The sequence below is a fragment of the Podarcis gaigeae genome, assembly GCF_964106915.1.
Source record: "Podarcis gaigeae genome assembly, chromosome: 3".
Taxonomy (NCBI): Eukaryota; Metazoa; Chordata; class Lepidosauria; order Squamata; family Lacertidae; genus Podarcis; species Podarcis gaigeae.
This window is the reverse complement of record NC_139680.1, coordinates 85,651,490-85,676,289: the sequence shown is the minus strand read 5'-3', so window position 1 is coordinate 85,676,289 and position 24,800 is coordinate 85,651,490. Positions and strand designations below refer to the sequence as shown.

The following is a 24,800-nucleotide window of genomic DNA, read 5'->3' as shown; positions in this document are numbered from 1 at the left end:
AGAAACAGAGGAGCCCCCTGAGCTCACTAAATGCTATTGCACCTGGTTTAGAAACCAAGACTTATGAGCCACGGAGCACATTACTTCAAGCTGGGGGCAGGGGGGAACCATTTAGAGATCTGAAATCTGTATATCAGAAATGAAGTCAGAACATTTTTCCTTTATGGCCAGGTGATGTTTGCCTGGCAGCAGTAATAATTCAGTGCTCTACAAAAACAAGTAGAGACTGCAACAAAATGTTCAGGGTTCCAGCCAGCCATGCCCTGTTCCAGGATACTGCATTCCAAGCACACATCTCCCATGCAACAATCTTGCTCGTTCCTCAGTGGGTTGTTTTGGTGGTTCTTTCCTCTCCCCCCCCCTTATTTTTAAAAGTGTGTACTTCAGCGAGCATTGAGGAGTCCCCTAAGCTTGCATATTTCTCCTTGTGTGTAGATGGTGCTGTTTTAGAAATATAATGCTTCACACTCAGGAGAATCCTGTTTGCATGATAATATCTCAGTACTTATCTCAGTAAGAAATATATACTGTTCCCATTTCCTAAAGTCCATAGCAAGTCAGCTCATATTCACTCTCACAAGCTTCTCCTACAACGTACTGAGCAATTCTAACAGGAGGGAGGGGATTCCTTGGGGAAGGACTGGACTCCATTGGTAGAGCATCCCATCTGCCTTGCATGCAGAAGGTCCCTGGTTAAAACCCTTGTGTCTCAAGGTAGGGATGGGGAAGAACCCTGCCTGAAACCCTGGAGAGCCACTGCCAGTCAGTGTGGACAATACTGAGCTGGGTGTTCCAATGATCTGACTCTGTATAAGGCTGTTACCTATCCAGTGCCAGACCCAAAGCCCCAAATGTTCATGGCAGCCTGGCTGGAAGGTAAGAAGAGTCTGTGCTTTTGGAATTTTTTTCGTCTGGGGGTCCCCACCCACCCTCCCATTGATTCCAATGGGTGGGAAATTACCAGGCCACCTCCAGAACTGGCATAGTTTAGGGCCATTTTGGGGCAGCAGGATATCTGAAAAAGGGAAGTCTTAGAAACCTGTGGATTTATGTCCTCTTCTAATATGTTCCTAACATCCATCTAATTCAGTAGTGTCTACATCAACTTGCAGCAGTCCTCCGGGATGTCAGACAAGGGGGCTTTTCTATCTCCCCTACCAGGCACCCATCCTGTGAAGATTCCCTGTATCTTTTCCAGTGTTCAACATTAAAGAGCAGTTTCTTTGCATGACGAGCCTAAACCTCAGAGCATAGTGACACGTTACCTGGTTGGCTGTTTCACAACTTTGCATAACCACATCTGATATAGTTTGGTTAGATTCCAGAGGGGGGTTGGATATTACTTCTGCCTGTCAGGCTGCTTTTATATATTAAAGGTGAACCGCAAGTATATTGAAAGACGTACCAGCTGCAATTGGCTTCCCGTGGAGTAAGCATCCTACTTACTGCTTGTTTCTTTGACTGAAGTGAACAGGTGCTTGAATGCAATGACAATCAGCCACTTGACTTGCAAACCCTGGCGGCATAGTCAATGATTTCTTCTGCCCTAGGACTCTGAGAGGTGAATTCTGAACAAACTCTGCATTAGGATTAATAATAAATGTCTCATCTTACCTGGTCACTTAATGATTATTACAGTATTTAAACTCTGTGTCCTCACAGTGCTGTGAACAAAATCCTTTTTTTTTTCTTTTTTACTAACCAGAAGAGAGAAATCATTATTGATCTCAGAATGAATAAGAACTCTCTCCACACACACCCCAATAAATATGTGACTCTTGGCTTTAGATTAGGCTGTGTTTGGTTCTATATTTACTGGAACTTAAAATACACACACACAGTTTGTATCACCAAACCAACTTCAAAGCAAACTCAAAGGATCCAAATGACAAATGAATAGCATTTACCTACAAGTATTTATAACTGGCAAGCATTCTGGTATCTGAAAGTTCTTCCAGGGTTAGAATGAAATGTTTCTTGTTGACTATCAAAGGTATGCACAATACTTTTGCTGGGCCAAGTACTGTTAGCGTTTGATCTCCAGTAAGCACATCTGAAAGTAGTGGCAGAGAGGGTGGGGGCAGTCCCTGAGAAGGAAATCTCCCCAATCAAATATATTGCAATATCAACCATTATCCTGTTTATGTTGACTGTGATGAATAGCTCACTTAAGCCACCGTTTCTTTAACTTCATTTTATTTAATTCCATTGTCTTTAATGCTGCAAAAATTTGCTTAAAAAGAAGCATGTTGGTGTAAGTGGTTTGTCTTTTTCAGAGAAAAAAAACGATTAACAATTTGTATTATGGGAACGATTTATATCCATTCAACAGTTTCTGATAGGCAGTCTGATTCACAAAAAAGTCAAAATAGGGTACCTGGATTTGTGCCAGTTTAGTTCCACTGATCTTCCCAATGTGTGGGCTCCTAAATCTAAATATAACATAATTCTTTTGTTAACTAGGCTAATATGTTCCACTAACAATAAAAAAGTAAGTGGAAAGCTGGGGAAATCAAAACACAAAACTAGATTTTTCTTTTTGGCAAGAGAAAAATTTAATATAGTTGACAAAAGTCAGAATACCAAAGCATAACTGTACAAGGTAGAATTGTTGGAAATTAACTATTCTGGGGGAAGAGAATAGTTAATAATGGAAAAAAGTCAATTTGTGTGCCCCTTTAATAATAAAGTTTAAATGATTGATATATCTTATTTTGGTGTATTTGTCAAAATTAAAGGATGAAGCTTTATTTGACATCACACAGGAGGGCTACTCCTCTCAGTATCCAGTGATCTGGAGAGACAGTTGTCCTTAGGTAGATTGCAGTAATATAGGTCAAATCGGTTCTCCTTGGCTTCTTGTAGATGGGGCAAACATAGAGTTTAGGGTCTCTTGGGCCAGTTGTATTAATCGCAAATATATGCACAACAGGAAGCACAGTGAAAAGAATCTTCGCCGTTGATTCAGTGAGTTTATTATTACGTCTATCCCATCCAGCTCCATCCAAGTACAATCCATAAATATATACCCCTTCCTGTGTGAAAGGAATTTGATGTTTATTATGCATAGAAAAGTGTCTGCTTTTAAAATTACAACATGACTGTTTGACTTAACCTATTCAATATAAGATGTGGCATAATTAGCAAAGTTTGAAATCATAATAAAAAATTGATCCACAAAGTTCCTGAAATTGCACTAAATGGGAATGAAAAATGTTAAGATATTGAGCTCACCAAAAAGACAAAATAACTAACTGTTTTAAGGCACAACAGCAGGTAGGTCTTATAGCAGGAGTCCTGGACTGCTATGTGGAAGGGCAAACAGCTCCTCACTTTTTTCTTTTTCTTTTTAAACCCTCTATGGTCTTCTGGAAGTCTTATCTGGTGTGGAGGAGGGAATTTTTCCCAACTCCAAATAACAGATTAAATATAGCTACTGTGCCTCCATTGTCTGAAGGCAACATGAGGCCACCACCTTGTTGATGCCAAACAGCTCTGGGTCTGGCTAGTGCCCGAACCACCTGTATGTTGCCTTGGATTCCATGGTGAGGGGAAGACAATATATAATTTTTAAAGAAAATAAATAAATAAAACACTTGAGTGTGATAATTAATATAACAATTATGGAATAATACACCTAGAAAATAAATTGCACTCAGGGCAATGTTTCTTCACCTTTTAACCTATCAGGTGTATCAGGATTCTATAATATGATCAATATCAAAGAGTTATATCAGGTTGGCCAACATGGTGCTCACCAGATGCTTTGGAGTAAAACTTCCATCCATTTCAGCCAATGTAACCAATGGTCTGGGAGTTGTAGTACAAAACATGGTGGCTACCCTTGCTTTTTTTACAGGCACAAGCAATAGTGTAGTAAAATGTAAGGATCACAATGAATAGTTTTACCACTTCATTACCATATAACACAGTTGTGTATTTCATAAGAATAGGTGACCAGGAATTCCACTGTGAGTTCATGAAATTCCATGCAAGTGGGTACAGAATAATCTAACCCCCCATTTCACCAAACCCATTTGGTTTCAGTGCTAGTCAAGGAAGAAGAAAAGTCTATTTCTCCATAACCATTGCAGAAATGCAGCAGGCTGGTTGGTGGAGGGAGGATAAATTACTCTGTTCTTATGTCTGTCTATTTAGCAGATGGCATTTTAAAAACCTAGCCTCTTAAGAGGCTAAAAGTCTAGGTTTCCATGCTTGCTATGGAAAAGGCTGCTTTTAGGCTCTCATCAAGCCAGAAGAGAGAGAGAGAGAGAGAGAGAGAGAGAGAGAGAGAGAGAGAGAGAAATTAGCAATCCTGTTTGTCATCCTGTTTGTGCAGGGACTTCCACTTGCACAGTGCTTCTGGGTTTCCCCAAACCCTTCAGAGCAGACTGTTGAGGAGGAGAGGGAGGGAAGTTCCAGTGCACAAATGGAAGTCCTTGAGCAAGCTGAATTATTTCATTGGATGCAACTCCTATGAGTAAGTTCTGAAATTAATGCCAAAATATAAATACATCACACATACAGGAGGGGCTGTTGTGATTTCTTCTCTAGCTTGTTTCAGCACTTCATTGTGGATAGTTACTGTATCCAAAGCCCATCCTTTATGTGCTCGAGTCACTTCCTGCCTCATAGCTGTTAGGAAACCTTCAAAGTGGATGAAAAAACAAGGCAAGTTAAATACAACATTTTCTGTTATCTGTCTTCAGGCTGCAGTGCTTTATGGTTAAAGCATTCATGGTGTAAAAAAGCACACTAAAACTCTCAGCAGCAAATTACCAACAAAAGATATGGCATAAATACAGTAAGAAGAAATGAGAAAAGCAAGAACAGTGGAACTATAGGCTACAACTATTGTTATTTATTAGTGAATTAATAGTAACAACATCTAGTGGCTACAGCGAATATTAAGGATTTGAAAAACCAGAAACTGTAATCAAAAGAAGCTGCATATTGGCCTTACTGGGACTGGAAAGTATTATGGGCTTTGGAGGCCAAGAAGCACTGCTGCATTTTATATCTAAAGAACCAAAATGCTTTCGAAATTTAAATCATTTGTTGCCAAACAAATATTCTCTGAAGGTTTTATCTGTTCTTTGAAGCTAATCAGTTTTGTTTAGAAATTACACAGTGGCATTCATCAGTCTACCTCGGTACAAGATAGTCATTAAACCACAGAAAATGGCAGATTGTTTTATTTTACTGTTCTTTCTTCACAGTCTTACACCTTTACTTATTTCTTTCGCCCTTACTTTTCTGAAAATGTCTAACAGTTCAATCCTATAAATGTCTGTTAAAAATTTAAGTCCCATTAACTTCCTTCCTGGTAAGTGGCTATAGAATTGTAGTCTAAATGCCCCTTGGTAAATAGAAACTGGTTGCCAAGATAGTATGGGAAAATAAATAGGCATGCAACCAACCATGCAAGCCCATGATGAAATGTTGTCTTGCTAATAGGGTATATGCCAAAAATGGAGAAATACTTGACAAGAATGTATGCATGTTGATTTTCATCCATCTGAGAGACTACATTACTTGCTAGAATGTACAATAAATTCTATTTTGGTTCCAGAAAATTAAATACTACAGTGGAGGTCATACAGGGGAAATGTTTACAATTTGCAATTTTGGAAGAACTTGCATCTATGTCCTATGGGACACCACAGTCTTTTGGATAATATAATAATTGGAAATGCTACTTTTGCATCAATTTGACAGAAGCTATGAGCAGTTATTATACTTTACATACATATTAGAAATGTAAATTTTCTTTGAAGAATTGAAAAAAGCCTCTGAATGTATTTGATCCCTTCCCCCACCCTCTGAGAATCTCACTACAACAGAGTAAATTAAACTGTAGCTAAATGAAGGATAATATACAGTTAATTTTACCCTTCTAATTCTTACCCTGAGGATTAAAGAATCCAGTCATCCAAAATACAGGAGGCCTCCCTTCAAATATCCAGATGCGAAACTGATTGTTTCTCTCTAGAAGTTCAGTAAACCAGAAGCCAAGTGTGGAAGAATCCCAAGATACACGTTTCCAAAGTTTAGGAATCCGAGCATCATACATGTTATCAAGCGCATCTCTTAAATTCTGAAGAAATTAAAAACAAAAAATTAGTGGCCCTGATATGAGATGCATTAGATTTAAAATGAGTAGTCTTACATAATGACGGACTAGGTTACCTCACTCATAATAATAGTTCCTTCTATGGCGAGCTTAAGGTCACTTAGACTGGTTCGAACTATTTTGATAACCTTTTGCATTCGGTCAATTTCTTGACGAAGAAAAATATTCATAGAATTAAGATGTCCCATTTTTATTAAGCGGGCTTTCACCTAAATAGGAAGTTAAGAGAAAGTAATCCAGTCAATAAAGCGTTTAGAGTAACAGTAGGAAAATAATTATATTTTGCACTGTTTCTGTTTATGATTTGTGGGGCTGGGTCTAGGCGAGTGGCCAACATAACCAAGGCATCTTATTCTTCACAAATCATCTCACTCCCATCTGAGACCAACACAGGTTTTGCATTCCCCACAGCTCTCATACGAATGAGAGACCAGTCTCCTGTTACAGTACGGCATCCACAACAAGTGGTGTGAGCTGACACAGCCCCACTGATGGCTTCTGCTTTGATAGTACTTTGATGACTGGGTCCAGCTTCTGGTCCACCATCACCAGCTGGGCATTTCAACAATTACTGAGAAGCAGCAGGATCTCTCCATAGAAAAAAAACCCTGAGACATATCTATTGAGCATAATAGGGAGTGATATCCCACAGAATAAGAAGAAAATAATTTTTTTTATATGCCACAGTTGCCGCCAAAATAGTTCTAGCCAGCAAATGGAAAGACACGACAGTACCCTCTAAACAAGAATGGCTTTATAAACTAAGTGAATACGGAGAGTTGGCAAAAGTAACAGCAATTATAAGATCTCAAACAAATCAAAATTTAAAATCAGAATGGAAATGCTTTGAAGAATACATGGAAAAATGCTGCTCTTAAAAGAGTATGTTAATATGCATAGAATGAATGTGCAAAGTGGATGTGTGAATATAAATATAGAGTTAGCAAGTATAGCTTAAGTATGTAAGTATGTAAAGTAAAGGTGAAAATTAAATCAGAAATTGTTGTAAGAGATGAAGATGAAGATTTTTAGAAATGCAATGAAATAATTACCGGTAAATTAAAAATTAAGGAAGCCGAGCCGTGGTGGAGGTGTTACCATAAAGCAGCAATGCTGCAGCAAGCAAAGGCTCTAGCAGCTCAGTCAGCTGCAGGTGGCTGCAAAGCCAAACAGGATGTTTGTGACTGTTGCCATGGGAACAAAGGGGCAGTCCATTCTGTACTGAGCACCGGATGTTAGCTCAGTGTGTGTGTCATATGACCCGTACTGGAAGTACATGGGAGGAGTTCATTCTTACTGCTGTTGAGTGCAGACATGTTTCTCTGTACTGATGTAAGAGACAGAAATAAAGGATGTAAATAGATTTCTGTCTGCTTCTTTCCCCTCCCTGGGGGACACCAAAGGGGAGAGAGAAGAAACGGTGTGTTCTTCTCACACAAATGGGAAGAATCGCCGAGACCTCGCCTGCTTATCTGCCGAGAGTAGCAGCGGGAAGGTCGACAAGGAATATCTGCCGGTGCCTACGCTGTGGCACATTCCTCTGACCCAGGCAGAATTCCAACAGGAGGGAGGTCACGGGGGTGGGTAAGGTGTCTTGTTTTAGTTTGTATAGGTAGCATATGTGTTTCTATGTGTATTTGTGGTATCTGTATGTCTTTGTTCATGTATTCCCCCCCTCAATAAAATATGAAAAAATAAAATTTAAAAAACAATTATTGAGAAGCATGTTGTGTATGTTACTTGCAGATTAACGTCCACATGGAATGTATGCAGATGCATTTTACTGAGTGGTACCTGTAGTTCACCTCTCCCAGTATGCACTGCCTTGATATGACTCTCCAAGGGCCGAGACAGAGGTCCTCCTAAACTGCTACTTACAGTTTCTTTTACCAAAATGCCAGGGATTGGACCTGGGATCTTCTTCATGCAGAGCATGTGCCCTAACACTGAGCTGTGACCTCTCGCTCTGTACATTACAGAGAGATGCATAAGACTCAAACGTGGCTTAAGCTCACAAAGTTTCCCCTTTGGATGCCACACTGGAAGTGCAAAAAAGGTGCATTATACGAATCCATGGGTAGGCAAACTAAGGCCCACGGGCCGGATCCCGCCCTAGGAGGAGTTCTTGGAAGATGAAAATTAAGGAGGGACGGGGGTGAGAAAAACTAAGAGGGTAGATAGTGAATAAGGGACAGAGACAAAGTGTACAGGAAGAGGAGTGGTCCAGTACAAAGATGTAAAGTAACCATAGGAAAATACCAACTCAGACAGCACACACACAAAAGCAACATACATGTAGTGTAGAGCCAAGTGGGTTGAGGCACCAGCAGCTTTGGGCCCATTGGGTCAAAGCCCCTTAGATCCAACTAGGGACTGACCCCGTGGGGAAAAATACAAGAGGCACACACCCCTGGCACAACCTGTGCCCTGATTGGTGAGCCAACAGGGCGTGTGATGTGGCAGCAGATCTGCCACATGGCACTCTCCCCCACTTACGATTGCTCTACCCCAACATTTTAAAAAAGAGCAATGTTTTGTCACATTAGCTTTGAACTCTCCAGTGTTTATAAGAGACAAAACCTCCTCCTCCGCCCCTCACCATTACCCCATGATGAGTCAAGTTCAGAAAACACTTCTATATAGTCACCATTTACTTCAATGGAGACTGCCCAGGGAGCAGTGCTTCAGGGATTGCACCCTAAATCAGTAGACTTTATGATCATCTGAGCTCTGATATATAAAGGGAATGACTATCTAGTTAGTGGAGAGAATACAATTATTGCATTCTTACATTTTATGTAAGATTCGTAGGCTATTCATTGCGGACAATGAGTATACCCATTAAATTCTGAGAAATAATTACTGTGCCTCTGAAGTTGTGGTATCCCATATACTTAAGAAACAAATCCTTTATGGGTTTTTTAAGGAAGGGGAAATTACAACTTTAATATCATCATTACTCTTTCGTATTTCTTCTGGATTAATCTTGTAACTTGTTTTTTGCATTGCCCTTGAAGAACCCATTGGATTTTTCAATAAGTGGCACAGATGGGCCAATGTTTGCAGCATCTTGACTATAAAAAGAGAAAATTATTCACTAATATGTACAGTTGTTTGAAGTTACTATAATCTGGGGATACACGTGACTTTTGATGTGATATATATAGAATCAAGGGAGCAATTCTCATTGGAAATTGATTAGCTAATAATTTTTCCTTAAGGTACAGCCATTAGATACACATCCAGCCAAATTCCTCTTCTAGCATCATAAAGGGACCTTTATGTTCCCTTTATGTAACCTTAGAGGATTCACAATAACAGAATACCTAGGAGTAAGCTGAAACAGGTATGTGTATTTTACAAACAAACCTCTTACCCCAGTTTTAGTTATTGAACTGGGGGGTGTAAAACAGAAGAAAAGGTTTGTTCAGAGTAAAAGCATTGTCCTCACTCTAATTTGGCTTCATGATATCATCATGCAGCCAAATCTGGCAGGCCATGTGATGACATAACTGTTCCCTTAATGGCTAGACTCACCTTAGAAAGATGCCCCCTTTTTAAAGAAAAATGGCACCCAAACTACAAACTGGGGAATACAGCAACTGAGAGCAGGACAGGTTCCCTTTTACTTCTAGTGTGTAAAAGCTCAGCACAGCTGTAAGAATATTATCACAGCTCTATATATCTTACTTTTTAACAGAAGAGGTCTTTCAGGATCATGGCTGAAGCACAAAATTCATTAGTTGCTTTGACTGAAATCTTTGGGAATCAGCCAGCAGCTGCTGCCTGTTAAAAGAGTAGTCTCTTGGAACTACTGTTCCGCCTAAGATGCTGCAAGATTCAGGAATCTATCATAGTACCTACTCACACTCAAGTCACAAGCAATACTCAAAGCAATTTATTTTAACTTAAATCTTAAGTTCTAATCTAATGGAAACGTTTCAGAACTTCAAAGCTGAGGTTATGAGTGTCTATCCCCTAAACTAGATAGGGGTGTGTGTGGGTGTGGGTGTATGCTCCGATTCAGGATGTAGCTGCCAGAGTGATCACTTCAGCTGGCACTTCAACTGTCAAGAACTCACAAATGCTTCTCTACTGACCAAGAAAAAGAGGAAAAGGCCAGGTCCTGTTGTTTATACCAGGTCCAATAAACTCATAGGTTTAATACATTGCAGGAGTCAATGATGCTCAGCCCTGTCCTCCTCTGAGAGTAGGGCTTCAAGGAAAAACCCACAATCCCAGGCAGCTAATTAGGACGGACCCCAGCCTGGTTCTATCCCTGGAGAACAACACCATGTTTAACTCCAAATCCTTCATCAGGTATCCATTGATTTGTCTGATGAACTGTAGGCAACTATTTGTTGTGGGTGTTTAGCTTAAATATATATTTTGGGATGTTATCAAGTGTTCTAACCATTGGGCACTGGGTCTGCTGAAACATAAACAGATCTAGATCTAATAACCTGATTACTGTGACATTAAACCAGTCTGCCTAGGGACGTGGGTGGCGCTGTGGGTCAAACCACAGAACTTAGGACTTGCTGATCAGAAGGTCGGCGCTTCGAATGCCCCGCGACAGGGTGAACTCCCATTGCTCGGTCCCTGCTCCTGCCCACCTAGCAGTTCGAAAGCACGCAGTGCAAGTAGATAAATAGGTACCGCTCCGGTGGGAAGGTAAACGGAGTTTCCGTGTGCTGCTCTGGTTCACCAGAAGCGGCTTAGTCATGCTGGCCACATGACCTGGAAGCTGTACGCCAGTTCCCTCAGCCAATAAAGCGAGATGAGCGCCGCAACCCCAGAGTCGGCCACGACTGGACCTAATGGTCAGGGGTCCCCTTTACCTTAAACCAGTCTGCCAGCTGGTGTGTAATGGGAAACTATGATTTGTTTAAACTAGGACTAGAAGAGCTTGTGAAGGAGGAGTAGTATGTGGACACTGTTCTCAGCTTACTAAACCCAGCATTATCGCGACAAGATCATTATGTCTAAACTGGGCCATTATGTCTTATTAAAGTACAACCTTTACATGATAGAAAATCCCAGAAAATATCTACTTTTTTTCTTTCTGTCTAGAAAAGGCAGATGTTTTTCCTGGATTTTCTATCATGTAAAGGTTATACTTTAAGAAGTTCCACACTTAGCAGTTTTTCCTAGGTATGGCTTATATCAACTCACAAGCTACCCATTCCACTTAAAAGTCCTTTGTTCCGGTTTGGCAGAGCTCTGCCTTTCCATCATGGCCTTATGCTTGTGGTTTGCAACTTACCTTTCCCTTAGTGTCAACAGCTGCTAGGATGTTTAGTGCACCCACTGCGTGCATGTGTGCTTGGTATTGTTCACAACCACAGATGCCGATTTCTAGACCACCCAGAAGCTGCATCAGTCTCAAGAGCCCTGCCTCAAAGAAATTAGTATTCCCATGTCTGCAATTCTCTTGTAGAATTTAAAATCAGTCACCTCATGTGCTATGTAATCGGGAGGCAGCTTCTCAAGCATATCTTCAGCTAATCGATACACGATAGCTTCTCGGGTTTCCCCTACTCCACCTCCACTTTCCTTTGGCTGAATATTGGTAATGGTGTTCAGGACATCAGATGCTGTGCTACTTTGATACCTAAGAGGAATTTTCAATAATATGCAGCAGAATATTAGTTTCGTTGCTAGGAAATGGACACATGAAATTTGCACTTTGCAGTTCTTTGTTAAGAGTATTTTACTTTTGCAACTATTTTTGATAACAAATTTCTTTTCTCTCAATATCTGCAGTAAGAGAACCTGTTCTTTCTTCTTGCGTAAACTTCCTCAATTTGAGCATAAAAGAAGAGGGAAGGGAAGGCATTGTGACTCCAAAGGCTCATACAACAATGTCTGAGTGCAACTAGGAATAGCTGTTCTCTGGCAATCCACAATACTCTACTCTACTCTACTCTACTCTACTCTACTCTACTCTACTCTACAATGCTAAAAAGACTCAGTTTTATTTACAAGGAAAAGAACCAATGAATTTCATGTACATTTCAGAAAGGCAAAGAAACAATGCCAAGCTGCCTCTTGCAGGGATCTTTCAGGAAATTCATCCCTGAAAGCTTCTGTGCATTCCCAGAGCAGCAACACACCAACTAAAATGCCACTTTGCAGCTTCTTCGGGGAGAAAATGCCAAAACTGTTTGATGGGTAGTTTAAATGAGATGCCAATGGTGAGTGATAATCCCAGCCTATAAAGCAATATACAAACAAATACATCTGCTGCATTGATAGCTTCATTAGCATTTCGAGCGATATAGTGGCACCTCCACATGTTCAGAGCTCAAGAGAACAGTGCTTGACATGCTATTACACAGGCAACTTATACTTCTTAGCCCTGAGTTGTGGGTTCAAGCCCTAGATTGGGCTAAAGATCCCTGCATTGCACGGGTTTGGACTACATGATCCTTGGGCTCCCTTCTAACTCTGATTCTATGATTCAAGCTCTTTTACACCTCAGGGCTGCTTCTCACATTACTTTTGAAAGACATGGATATAATTACAGGAGGCATGCTTACACCTGAATAATAATGAAATGTCAAAACGATAATACGTGTTGTAATATAATACAAAATGTCAAAGCCATAGCTCTTTAGGCATGAATCTTCAGATATGGGCACTCCACCTGAGAATTCACTTCTGCCTTTCTGAGGTAACTTAAGGACTAGACTCTGTCCTCTACAGTAAAACTTTTGAAACCCAAAAGTAAATATCACTTTTAATAACTGAGTGTTCAAAACTTGTTAATAATGCCATTGAAATGTTTGACCAGATTTTAACAATCGCAGAAATGCTAAGTGTGAGCGTATTGGCCAAAAGCATAATTCACGACTGAATCATAGGAATAACAGAAAAAACTAATAAAATATTATGATGACTAATTACATCCTGTAGCAGATGTGCAGTATTTGAAGCAGAAAATAACAAACAACCTGCCAGGTATTTAAGGATGAAAAGTGACTAAATAAAAGATAACATTCAAAATGCAGTTATCAGGTAAGATTGAAATTCCATCATTAAATTCAAAAAACTTCATGAGAACTAACGAAGTAATATCATTTTTTGCAATCTGTTTGATCCAAGTTCATCTTGTGTAATTGTCAACTAAATTATTTAGTACAATTGAGTGGGAACAAGTGTGTTGCTAGAAGTGTTAGAGCATATGGGAAAGCTCTCTGTTCATAGGATAATCACATTTTGAAAATTGTTAAAAGTAACGTTTAACCTGGAAAGTGTTAAGTTGGGGTAATATCCAGTTATGATGTTCCACTTGTACAAATGGGATTTTCCCTTAATTCCCTCCCACAGACCAGCATGATGCTGGATTGTTCCCTTCATCTTGAAAAAATCCAGAAAGGCTCTCTTAAATATTCTGGTATATGTAAATACTGTAGATTTCCAGTATACTTCTTTACTTAGAATATATTTTTTAAAGTGATTAAAGAAAAACTTGAAGAATTTCCATCTTTGCTAAAAACCCACTTACGTAATGTCTGCATTAGGATGAAGACCAAATACTTCTGGGCTGTCCATTGATGGGAGAGTTGAAATATATTCATGATACTGATCCAGAGTTTTGCACACTGGTATTTTATAACCAGTGTAAAAACAGAATGTATTCTCAAACATCTTCTCACTGAACCAGACCTGAACAAAAATTGGGGGGGGGGGTGGAGTTGAAATTTAAGTTTGTTAAGAATTAAGAGCTGGATTGTTGAAAATGGGGTACACAAGGACAGAAAGCAGAAGCCATCAAATGTTGGCAAAGTGCTCCTCTACTGATCCAGAGGAGCTCACAGAGTGAAGAATGTTGGTTGTTGTGTGCCCAGGCGCAGTCCCCCACCTCCTGGGAGCCAGCCCTCAATTAAACAAAACAAAACCCAGACAATATATTTTGGGATAAAAAATTGGCCATAACTTTATTGAATTCCAGGTGTGGGAAACCTTGGCTTAGGTATCCGTCTCCGCCCAATCTTGGGATCTGAGGCATGGCAGGGTCAGTCAGGAATATGGGAACACTACAAAGTGTGTGTTTACACAGCTGGCCCCCTTTCTACATTGCAGAGAGAAGTTCTTAGTGCACTTGTGGACAGAGACTCCCCTCAATACCCCTTTAATGGGGGCCCTGATATTGCTGCCGCAGAAGGGGTGAGTCACCAAGCCACCCCTTTGTTGATTGGTGGACGAAAGGATTCTGCCCAAGGCCTAAAACCACCAAAGTTGTGACAATTGCTACAGGGAAGGCAAAGCCTGCAGAGCAGGGGAAATTATTCCCCAGCTCTGAAAGACAGCAACCATCATCCGACCATAGCAACGCCCATGAACCTGGAAGGAGAAAGCTTAGCCTGTAATGAAGGAAGCAATTAGAGTGAGGGCTGGGCGAGTGATGCTCCAAGGGCCGACTGCATGGCCAGCACCGGCTCCTGCCCCTTTTAAGTAACAGTAGCGAACTAGAGTGAAGCCTTAGCAGGCGCGATCCACTCCCTGAGGCTCCTCCCCCTTGGTTGCTGCCGATTGGCTGGTTTGAACTGGCCCCTTGGGTGGGGAAAAACAGTGTTGCCGTGCCAACCACTGGTGTGGTGTGGCCTGGGGATGATGGCAGGCCCCACACCAGGCTGCAAACCCCACCCACCGCCAGGAACCGGTGAGCAGGCATTTCAGTACCATGGAGAGTCCCAAGTGAGCAATTTGCTCCTACAAGGGTTGGGTTAAAGGGCCTTAAAGGGCCACCCCTTTGGCATCAAATCAGGCACCTCTTCTTTTTTTGGATGGCCTCTTACCTCGTGTTCTCCATACACACTTGTATTGGTGAAGTACTGTGAAAGACACATGGTTCCTCAGGCCCAGAGGGTCATGCACCAGTTGTATGGGTTCTAATGCTGCGGCATCTAGTTTCAACGAGGTCCTGCCTGCCACCCTCAGGTTCAATTGCCCTCTGGTTACCAGCATTAGACTCAAAAAGCCAGGAATCTGCTCTGGCTACTTTGATGGTCACTGCTGGACTCTGAGGTCATGACTGCACAATCCTACTGATGTACACCAACCAGCATCCCAAAACCTACTCATTAAATGCATAGGATATTAGCTTGTTATATGAATAACCAAAAGCCTACTGCTTTAAAAACAAAACATATCAATGGCTTTAATACATTGATTTTATAAGAAATACAAAATCATAGATTTGAAAGGCCTTTCTTTCCAGATGATTGACTATATGCCATGAGGGTCCTATTACATTGTCAGTACATTTTTAACAACATTCTATAGTATATTTCAATTGAAAGTGAATCATTGTTCATTTGGAAGCCTTTTTTGCTTATTGTTAAGAATCTTTCATCACATTTCCTTACCCTTGCAAAGCAATTAAGAAGACGCTTATCATAATCATCGGTGACCCTGCCTCCATACTGTACTTCTCCAATCATGTATCGGACTGTGCTCCAGGATATTCCCTAGAGACAAAAACAAGCAACCTGTAACTCTGACTTTTGACCCAAGGATAACAACTGAGAACCTCAAATATAACTAAGGTTCTGCAGAAAACAAATAAAAATAAAGACCATCTTGCGATTTTGACTTAAGATTGTGAAAATCTGTTTTTAGCTCTGATCATCCCACATAACTGAAAATCAATAGGGAAGAGGCAATTTGCCACATTTCTCATATTCCATTCAAAAGCCTCATTTGTCAACATGGCTGTAAACTATTAACTGCATGCACTACAAATGCATTGTGTCCCACAGTGAATGCATTGCTACCCAAAAGTACAGACTGCAGCCACTTGTTCTTTTATAAGCAATAATAACTGTGGGTATGATCCCATTCCTTTATGGATGCAGCTATGCACACAAAGCAATTGACATTTCCCTCTCTCCCTGGCTGCTGCAGGTATATGACATGTGCACACCACACTGCATGGACCATTACTTCCAACAGAAGGCCCAAGTGTACTTCCCATATAGTCATCTAGCGATCCCTCTCCTCTGCCCGGGGTCTTGGTCTGCAAACTACACTGAGTGTGAGACCCTGGGAAGAGAGGGAGGAATGAATTTCTATATGGGAGCTACACACATGCCTCCTGGTTCTCAGTAATAGTTGCCAAGTTACAATGCATGCTAAGGTACATGTCATTGCAGGTGGGAAAGGGGTTAAAAGAAGGCTCAGCTGAAGGCAGTTCAGTTCATCACCCACAGGAAGATGGATGAAGCCCAATGTTTCAAACTTAGAATGCTGTTCATAACTGAGGAAAATGTAAGCGCACTATTAATTAAAGATCATGTAATGGCTGCTAGTATTAGTAAAGCATGTCCACATTTGTTTGCTGCTTCATAATCTGCTATATGACCAAGGCCGTTCCTCTTCACTTTAAACTTCTGCTAAGAAAGGCTTCACACTTTCAAGAGAAGCTATGTTGCAAATGGTTTGCAGGATCTCTCTGGGCCACACAAGCACTTATTTGAGAGACTAGGGGCTGAGTGAATGGGTAGGTGGGTAATCTGAGTCACTGAAAAAACTGGGGCTCTAATGCTTGTCTCTTTTTTGAGCTTAAGATAAAGTGACCATAATCATCCTCAGCATATACAAAGTAGAAACAACATTGCAGTATAGGGACACTCACTTTTTTAATGTCACATTCGTCCAAATGATTCTGTATAAACTGAACACTGGCTGTGAAGTCTGCTGAGTTGAATTCATAAGGAATATTCCAGCCCAAAGGGCCAAATTTGCGTCTTTCCTGAAATAAGACAATAGAAACCAAGGAGTGTGATTTCAGTATTTATTAATGTTGTTTGTTTCGCTTATTATTGCTTTTCGTTTAACAACTTCTATTGCTGACAATTCAGGGCAATACCATTTTCTGATCAAATATATTAGAATTGACAGAATATTGATCGAAAATGAACAAATGTTTCTCGATATGAATTATGCACCTACTGCAGCTCAAGATACACCAGGAAATCATTGCAAGAATCTCACAATACAATGTACTCTTAACAACCCAGAATGTAATACAGTGACCGTTACCGATCCCATTTAGCCACAGCATGGTCACTTTGAGTCATCTTAATTGGCAATTTCCATTCAAAAAATACAGGAAATACAGGAGATACAGGAAAGCTGCATTATCATATTCTTTAACTAATTTTTGTGCTCAAAGGATAATTCTTCAGGTATTGCCGTGGTTTGTCAAATATATATATATATATATATATATATATATATATATATATATATATATATATTTGCTTTCGTAGATTTTCACGGGTACAGGAATGCAGGTTTTGGTGTCCTCGGGTGTCTTCCCGTGTAAAAGTTGGGGTGTCTAGGCGACGTTTCGACGAGGTCTCACTCGTCATCTTCAGGCTGGTGCTTTCGGCTTCTTGTTACTGGAACAGAGCGGGATCTCAATGTTTGAGTTCCTATAAATACTGTAGAGGGGGTGTGGTGTCTAGCCTCCAATGTTCTGGGCAGAGAGGAAGTTCCCAGGCTAGTGTGCCTTTTCTTCTTTTGTTCCTTAATTACTTGAGAGATACCTTGAGTGATTTCTTGAGTGATATCCTGAGTACCACTTAGGTGGGTCATTAGGTGTGGATTAGTTGCTAAAGTCTTTGTGTCTTGACCTCTTGAACTTTGTGAAGAGTTTTCCTGAGAAGATGGCTGTATTGCACTTAGTTGTGCTTTGGCTTGGCTTCGTGTATAGGGGCGAGCTGTGGTTTTGTGGCTTGTGTCAGCCAGATCTGTGTAGGGATTGCAGGGGGGTGCAGCATCCGGAGGTGCCACCATGGATTGGCTACTGGATGGTGTCAGTAATTCATCTGTGGAGAGGGTCTGGGTTTGGGTCTGGTGTGGTTGATTGGTGTTGGCGTTCTGTGTGCCTCTGGATCTGGTGTCAGTTTTTGTGGGGAGGGCTAATTTCCAGATGTCTGGCAAGCGGGATGTGTCGTCACGCTTGTTCATGTTGTGAGGGTGTTTCTCTATCTCGATGGCTTCCATGATTATTCTCTTGTGGTGATGTTCCGTGTTAAAGAGCAATTTGGAATCTGCAAAATTAATTTCGTGTCCTGTTTCTTTCATGTGTTGGAAAAGAGAGGAAGTTTTTTCTTCTTTTTTGACGGCATTCTTGTGTTCTGCGATACGTGCATTTATTCGTCTGTTTGTTTGTCCAATGTACGTGGCTGGGCAGACTTTGCAGGGTATTTCATAGATCCCTTGGTTTTCCAACTGGATTTTATCCTTGGGGTTTCTGAGGATATTGGCTATTTTTTGGTTGGTGCAAAAGGCTGTTTTGATATTGTGTTTATGGAGGATTTTGCTAATTTTATCTGTAGTGCCCTTGATATAAGGAAGGAGGGCCATGCCATTGTTTTCTTCTGTGTCTTGGTTTTTGGGGGGTGTTTCCTTTTGGATTAGCTTCGTAATCCTGTTTTGCTGGTATCCATTGGCAATTAACACATTTGAGAGATTCTGTAACTCAGTTGTCAAGTGGTCTTTGTCAGCCAGGCGTTTGGTTCTGGAGATGAGAGTCTTGGCTACGGAGTTTATTTGTGCAGGGTGGTGGTGTGATTGTGCATGTAAGTAGCGGTTGGTGTGTGTTTTTTTCTGGTAGATAGTGTGTCCTAGGGAGCCATCAGGTTTTTTGTAGATTAGGACGTCAAGGAAGGGAAGTTGGTTGTTGGCTTCTATTTCCATAGTGAATTGTATTTTGGGGTGTAAGTTGTTGAGATGTGTGAGGAAGCTATCCAGTTTTTCCTTCCCGTGTGGCCAAATTACAATTATATCAAGGGCACTACAGATTACAATTATATCAAGGGCACTACAGATAAAATTAGCAAAATCCTCCATAAACACAATATCAAAACAGCCTTTTGCACCAACCAAAAAATAGCCAATATCCTCAGAAACCCCAAGGATAAAATCCAGTTGGAAAACCAAGGGATCTATGAAATACCCTGCAAAGTCTGCCCAGCCACGTACATTGGACAAACAAACAGACGAATAAATGCACGTATCGCAGAACACAAGAATGCCGTCAAAAAAGAAGAAAAAACTTCCTCTCTTTTCCAACACATGAAAGAAACAGGACACGAAATTAATTTTGCAGATTCCAAATTGCTCTTTAACACGGAACATCACCACAAGAGAATAATCATGGAAGCCATCGAGATAGAGAAACACCCTCACAACATGAACAAGCGTGACGACACATCCCGCTTGCCAGACATCTGGAAATTAGCCCTCCCCACAAAAACTGACACCAGATCCAGAGGCACACAGAACGCCAACACCAATCAACCACACCAGACCCAAACCCAGACCCTCTCCACAGATGAATTACTGACACCATCCAGTAGCCAATCCATGGTGGCACCTCCGGATGCTGCACCCCCCTGCAATCCCTACACAGATCTGGCTGACACAAGCCACAAAACCACAGCTCGCCCCTATACACGAAGCCAAGCCAAAGCACAACTAAGTGCAATACAGCCATCTTCTCAGGAAAACTCTTCACAAAGTTCAAGAGGTCAAGACACAAAGACTTTAGCAACTAATCCACACCTAATGACCCACCTAAGTGGTACTCAGGATATCACTCAAGAAATCACTCAAGGTATCTCTCAAGTAATTAAGGAACAAAAGAAGAAAAGGCACACTAGCCTGGGAACTTCCTCTCTGCCCAGAACATTGGAGGCTAGACACCACACCCCCTCTACAGTATTTATAGGAACTCAAACATTGAGATCCCGCTCTGTTCCAGTAACAAGAAGCCGAAAGCACCAGCCTGAAGATGACGAGTGAGACCTCGTCGAAACGTCGCCTAGACACCCCAACTTTTACACGGGAAGACACCCGAGGACACCAAAACCTATATATATATATATATATATACGAAAGCAAATATATATATATATATATATATATATGCAGGTATTGGTGTCCCCGGGTGTCTTCCCGTGTAAAAGTTGGGGTGTCTAGGCGACGTTTCGACGAGGTCTCACTCGTCATCTTCAGGCTGGTGCTTTCGGCTTCTTGTTACTGGAACAGAGCGGGATCTCAATGTTTGAGTTCCTATAAATACTGTAGAGGGGGTGTGGTGTCTAGCCTCCAATGTTCTGGGCAGAGAGGAAGTTCCCAGGCTAGTGTGCCTTTTCTTCTTTTGTTCCTTAATTACTTGAGAGATACCTTGAGTGATTTCTTGAGTGATATCCTGAGTACCACTTAGGTGGGTCATTAGGTGTGGATTAGTTGCTAAAGTCTTTGTGTCTTGACCTCTTGAACTTTGTGAAGAGTTTTCCTGAGAAGATGGTTGTATTGCACTTAGTTGTGCTTTGGCTTGGCTTCGTGTATAGGGGCGAGCTGTGGTTTTGTGGCTTGTGTCAGCCAGATCTGTGTAGGGATTGCAGGGGGGTGCAGCATCCGGAGGTGCCACCATGGATTGGCTACTGGATGGTGTCAGTAATTCATCTGTGGAGAGGGTCTGGGTTTGGGTCTGGTGTGGTTGATTGGTGTTGGCGTTCTGTGTGCCTCTGGATCTGGTGTCAGTTTTTGTGGGGAGGGCTAATTTCCAGATGTCTGGCAAGCGGGATGTGTCGTCACGCTTGTTCATGTTGTGAGGGTGTTTCTCTATCTCGATGGCTTCCATGATTATTCTCTTGTGGTGATGTTCCGTGTTAAAGAGCAATTTGGAATCTGCAAAATATATATATATATATATATATATATATATATATATATATAGTTACCCTCTGAGGCCAAAAATGAAACATTTGAAGCAGAAGGATGGGTGTGCAGCATCAGGCCTTTATTGTGCATTATAAATATTGAGCTCACATACAGCAATAGGTTATTCTTCAGGCATCCCAGTGGAAAGATCCTGTTAGGCATAAATGAAAAGAAAGTATGTTTGTAATACCTGTACAGTGGAGTGTAGGAAAGCCACGGTGTAAAGAAGGGGTTTCCACATGGGCATGTTGCTGACATCAAGCAAGTCCTGATTTATACCAGAAAATGTTCTTTTCAAACCTGCTCGCATACCTTGTGGTGGTTCATTTGTGAATTTTATAGAAGTCTGACATATATAAAAAGGAAAAAAAAAATTATTTCATTTGACCTCAAAAGCAGCACGCCTAAAAATCACACCGTTTTCAAAGCTAAAGTTCAGACATAAACAAAAGCCAAACACAACTTTGGTTCTAGTGTGTAGTCTTAAAAATGAGAGACATGTGACTGAACAGCTTCCCACTGGATGAAACACACATGCTTCCTGTATCCACACGTTCTTCCTTATTCCATTGTTTATCTGATTCCATTAGGTATGAATTTACAACACCCCCCCAAAAAAACTCTAAGATCCTTGTTACTAGTCCAGTATAACAATGAGCTATAAGCTACTAAAAATGTTTCTAGATTCAGGTAGGTAGCCATGTTGGTCTGACGCAGTCGAAATATATAAAAATAAAAATGTCCAGTAAGAAGAAGTGTGCATGCACACAAAAGCTTATACTAAGGACAAACTTAGTTGGTCTCTAAGGTGTTACTGGATATTTTTTTATTATTCTTATATATTTCTACTAAAAATGTAATACCCTTCAGCAGCCAATGATCAACGATGAGGGCAGTGAGGTGTCTCATTTATGAGTCAGGGAGCAGCAGCTGCCAGTAACAGCATTATGGAACTATGCAGGTGAGGATTTGATTGACATTTTGGATTGGAGAAGATTGGAAGCCCCTTGTAAAATTCATTATAAATAACCCAAATAACTGACATCCACTAGGTAGGATATACATATATAAGTAATTTTAAAATCATTAAAAGAACAAACCATAACACCAAAGACAGTGACAACTGGACAATGGCATGGCAGCCTGGAAAAAACAGCAAGCTGATGGCAGAATAATCTCTGCTTTAGGGCCCTGTTGAGTCTATAAGAGAGGAAACTCTTGAATAGGTAAAGATTCTCTTCTTGCGTCAACCATAACCTAAAGTCTCTCATATGACTGAAAAGTTTTTAACCTTTACCACAGTTTAAAATTCAGTGCAAGCAATATTTCTCCTTCCCACTTTCAGTTTTGCCACATGAATTATCTTAACAGTTCATCTAAATCCCCTTGAATATACTAGGGCTAACCTGAAGCAAAGTAATTGGAAACTTCTCATGTGGTTCAGTGGTTATCCATACTCGGAAGCTATCATCAGGGATATCAGCACTAATCATTGTTTCCAAAAGTTCTTCCATGAACTCCAGACCCAGATGGCAGTTCTGAAGTAACACCCAGCCACCCTGTACCAAACAAACAAACACAATTAAATAATCTGCTAAACATCAAGCCAACTGCAATTTACTAACAACAACAACTACAGATGGAAGGTTTCACTAGCTACTTGTTTTCATTTATATCTCCTTGATATTGAGGTTTGGGGTTTCTGTGTTTTAATAATAATAATAATAATAATAATAATAATAATAATAATAATAATAAAAATATGGATTTGCATTAAAATGAAACAACTACTGTAGGTTCCAATGAGTAAGTAAAGTAGTACTGCCATCTTGTGGTAGTTATAAAAATTATAGCAGGGCAATTTCTGCTGGTTTTGGTGAACAGGAGATACCTTGTAATAATAATAGTCATCAACATTTATTAAAAGAACCCCCCCTGCTTTCCCCTTCAGAATAAGGGTTTTGTTTAGGCTCAGCAAGCTCTAAGATTCCCAAAACTTCTATCAATCACTGAGGGGTTCTGGTGAGCTCTTTGTTTTAGCAGGGTTCAACTTTTTCAGACCCAGAATACACCTTTGATACAAACATGCATTTGGGGACCCATTTCTTACTTTTTAAAAACAATATATATTTGTATGGTGGTAGTGCTGCTATTGTGACCCACTTCAGATCATGTTGCACCATGGAACAGGGTCCCAACCCACCACTGAAGGCCAAAGGGTTTCTGTCAGGGAAAATGATGGGGTATAAACAAACGATGATGATGATTTATTCCTCCAGGAGAGAGTCCAGGGCTTCTCTCATCATAGGACACCAACACTTATTAAGTATGAGGTACATATGCCCCTTTTTAGCCACACTACGCCTCATAATTCTGTTTCTCTATTCAGAGTTCATTTCACCTCTCTTGTTAGTTAAGCACATTTTCCTTTTGCCTTGCAATCAGTGCCCTCTTCAGAGTTGAGTTACGGCTCTGGTGTGCTACAGACTTTAGCCTTCAAGGTCACCTGCACTTAGCTGTGCATTGACTCTGTCTCTCTTGCTCTGTTTCCCTTGGCTAAAATGCCTCCCGCCAATACACACACACATACACCAGTGAGGGAGGACAGAACATGTTCACACCCGCTCTGCTGGCACCCCCCAACACCAGCAAAGAAAAGTTTCGACTCAGATTTAGCAAATATGCCACCTCTTCTTTTTAATCTGAAGTCATACTAACATTCCAGGCCTATAGACATTGCCTTGGAAGCAAGTCTCATTGAAAAGTACAGCAAAAGTTATTTTCCAAAAATACCCATGCTTCACATATTATAATAACTGCAGTTAAGTTCTGTTAAAATCAATGGGGCTTCCAAATAAGTCTGTTAGAAATTTAAGGTAACCAGTTTAATACGGGAATTACAGCTATTCCTCAATACCACACTTGAGTGAATTTAATAGTGACAGACCAGAACAGCCAAAATCCTATCCATCTTTTACAGTGCATTTCTTCACTGACCATGTCCCAGCCAGAATGACAAAACAGTGAGGTAAAGAGCGGGTATGGTAACTAAGCAAAGGGGGTCAGGACAGACTACTCTACCCCTCTTTATATATATAGGCATTGATTATATATATATCTATATATATATATCTATATAAAATCTCAATGGGTAGAGATAGATAGATAGATAGAGATAGACAGATATGCCCAGGCTCCTAAGTAAAGAAGCTCAGTACATAATACTAGCAGGCAGTGCTTTTTTTCTGAGGGGAAGCAGGAGGTTGTGGTTCCCCTCCCCTTTAAGGGTATTCCACTAAAGGAATCTGGAGGTTGTGGTTCCTGTCCGAAGCCTGGGTGGAGATTAGGGCCATGGCACATCAACAGGGCCATGTACATCAACAGGGCTCTCCCTACTGGTGGTTAACCAACCCTTGTGAGACTACCTGCATGGCGGGTAGGAGTCAGATATAGTTGGTTTGGGTCCAATGCCTAAGCCAATGCCACTCACATTCTGTAACCAATAAAGTTGTGGCCTTTATTAGCCCATTAACCTAAAATACTGGTGTCCACATGTTTTATGCATCAAATGGGGGGGGGGGGGCTTGACACTCAGCAGAATGTTGCACTTAGACAGCCCTTTGGTGTGATCCAGCAGGATTCCTTTTCTGTTCTTACTTAGAAATCAGCCCCATTAAGATGGATAAAATGATGCCTAGATAAGTGGGTACAGTGGTACCTCAGGTTACAAATGCTTCAGGTTACAGATGTTTCAAGTTACAGACTCCTCTAACCCGGAAGTAGTACCTCAGGTTAAGAACTTTACTTCAGGATGAGAACAGAAATCATGCAGCAGTAGCAGGAGGCCCCATCAGCTAAAGTGGTACCTCAGGTTAAGAATGGACCTCCAGAACAAATTAAGCTCTTAACCAGAGGTACCACT

The 24,800-nt window shown here is 40.9% G+C and overlaps 1 protein-coding gene across 2 annotated transcripts in view; it reads right to left on the bottom strand.

The window, feature by feature from the left end:
* Window positions 1-2,530: 2,530 nt before the first annotated feature.
* Window positions 2,531-24,800, bottom strand: part of DNAH8 (dynein axonemal heavy chain 8) — a 139,051-nt gene continuing 116,781 nt past the window's right edge. For both annotated transcript variants that reach the window (XM_083731920.1, XM_083731921.1), the window contains exons 84-93: window positions 22,285-22,437; window positions 21,069-21,224; window positions 16,776-16,892; window positions 15,508-15,609; window positions 13,644-13,804; window positions 11,591-11,747; window positions 6,190-6,342; window positions 5,908-6,097; window positions 4,526-4,647; window positions 2,531-3,035 (exon numbers count right to left, since the gene is read on the bottom strand). In XM_083731920.1, the coding sequence (XP_083588046.1) occupies window positions 2,748-3,035; window positions 4,526-4,647; window positions 5,908-6,097; window positions 6,190-6,342; window positions 11,591-11,747; window positions 13,644-13,804; window positions 15,508-15,609; window positions 16,776-16,892; window positions 21,069-21,224; window positions 22,285-22,437 (1,599 nt within the window). In that variant the 3' untranslated portion in view covers window positions 2,531-2,747. The remainder of the gene's footprint in view (window positions 3,036-4,525; window positions 4,648-5,907; window positions 6,098-6,189; window positions 6,343-11,590; window positions 11,748-13,643; window positions 13,805-15,507; window positions 15,610-16,775; window positions 16,893-21,068; window positions 21,225-22,284; window positions 22,438-24,800) is intronic.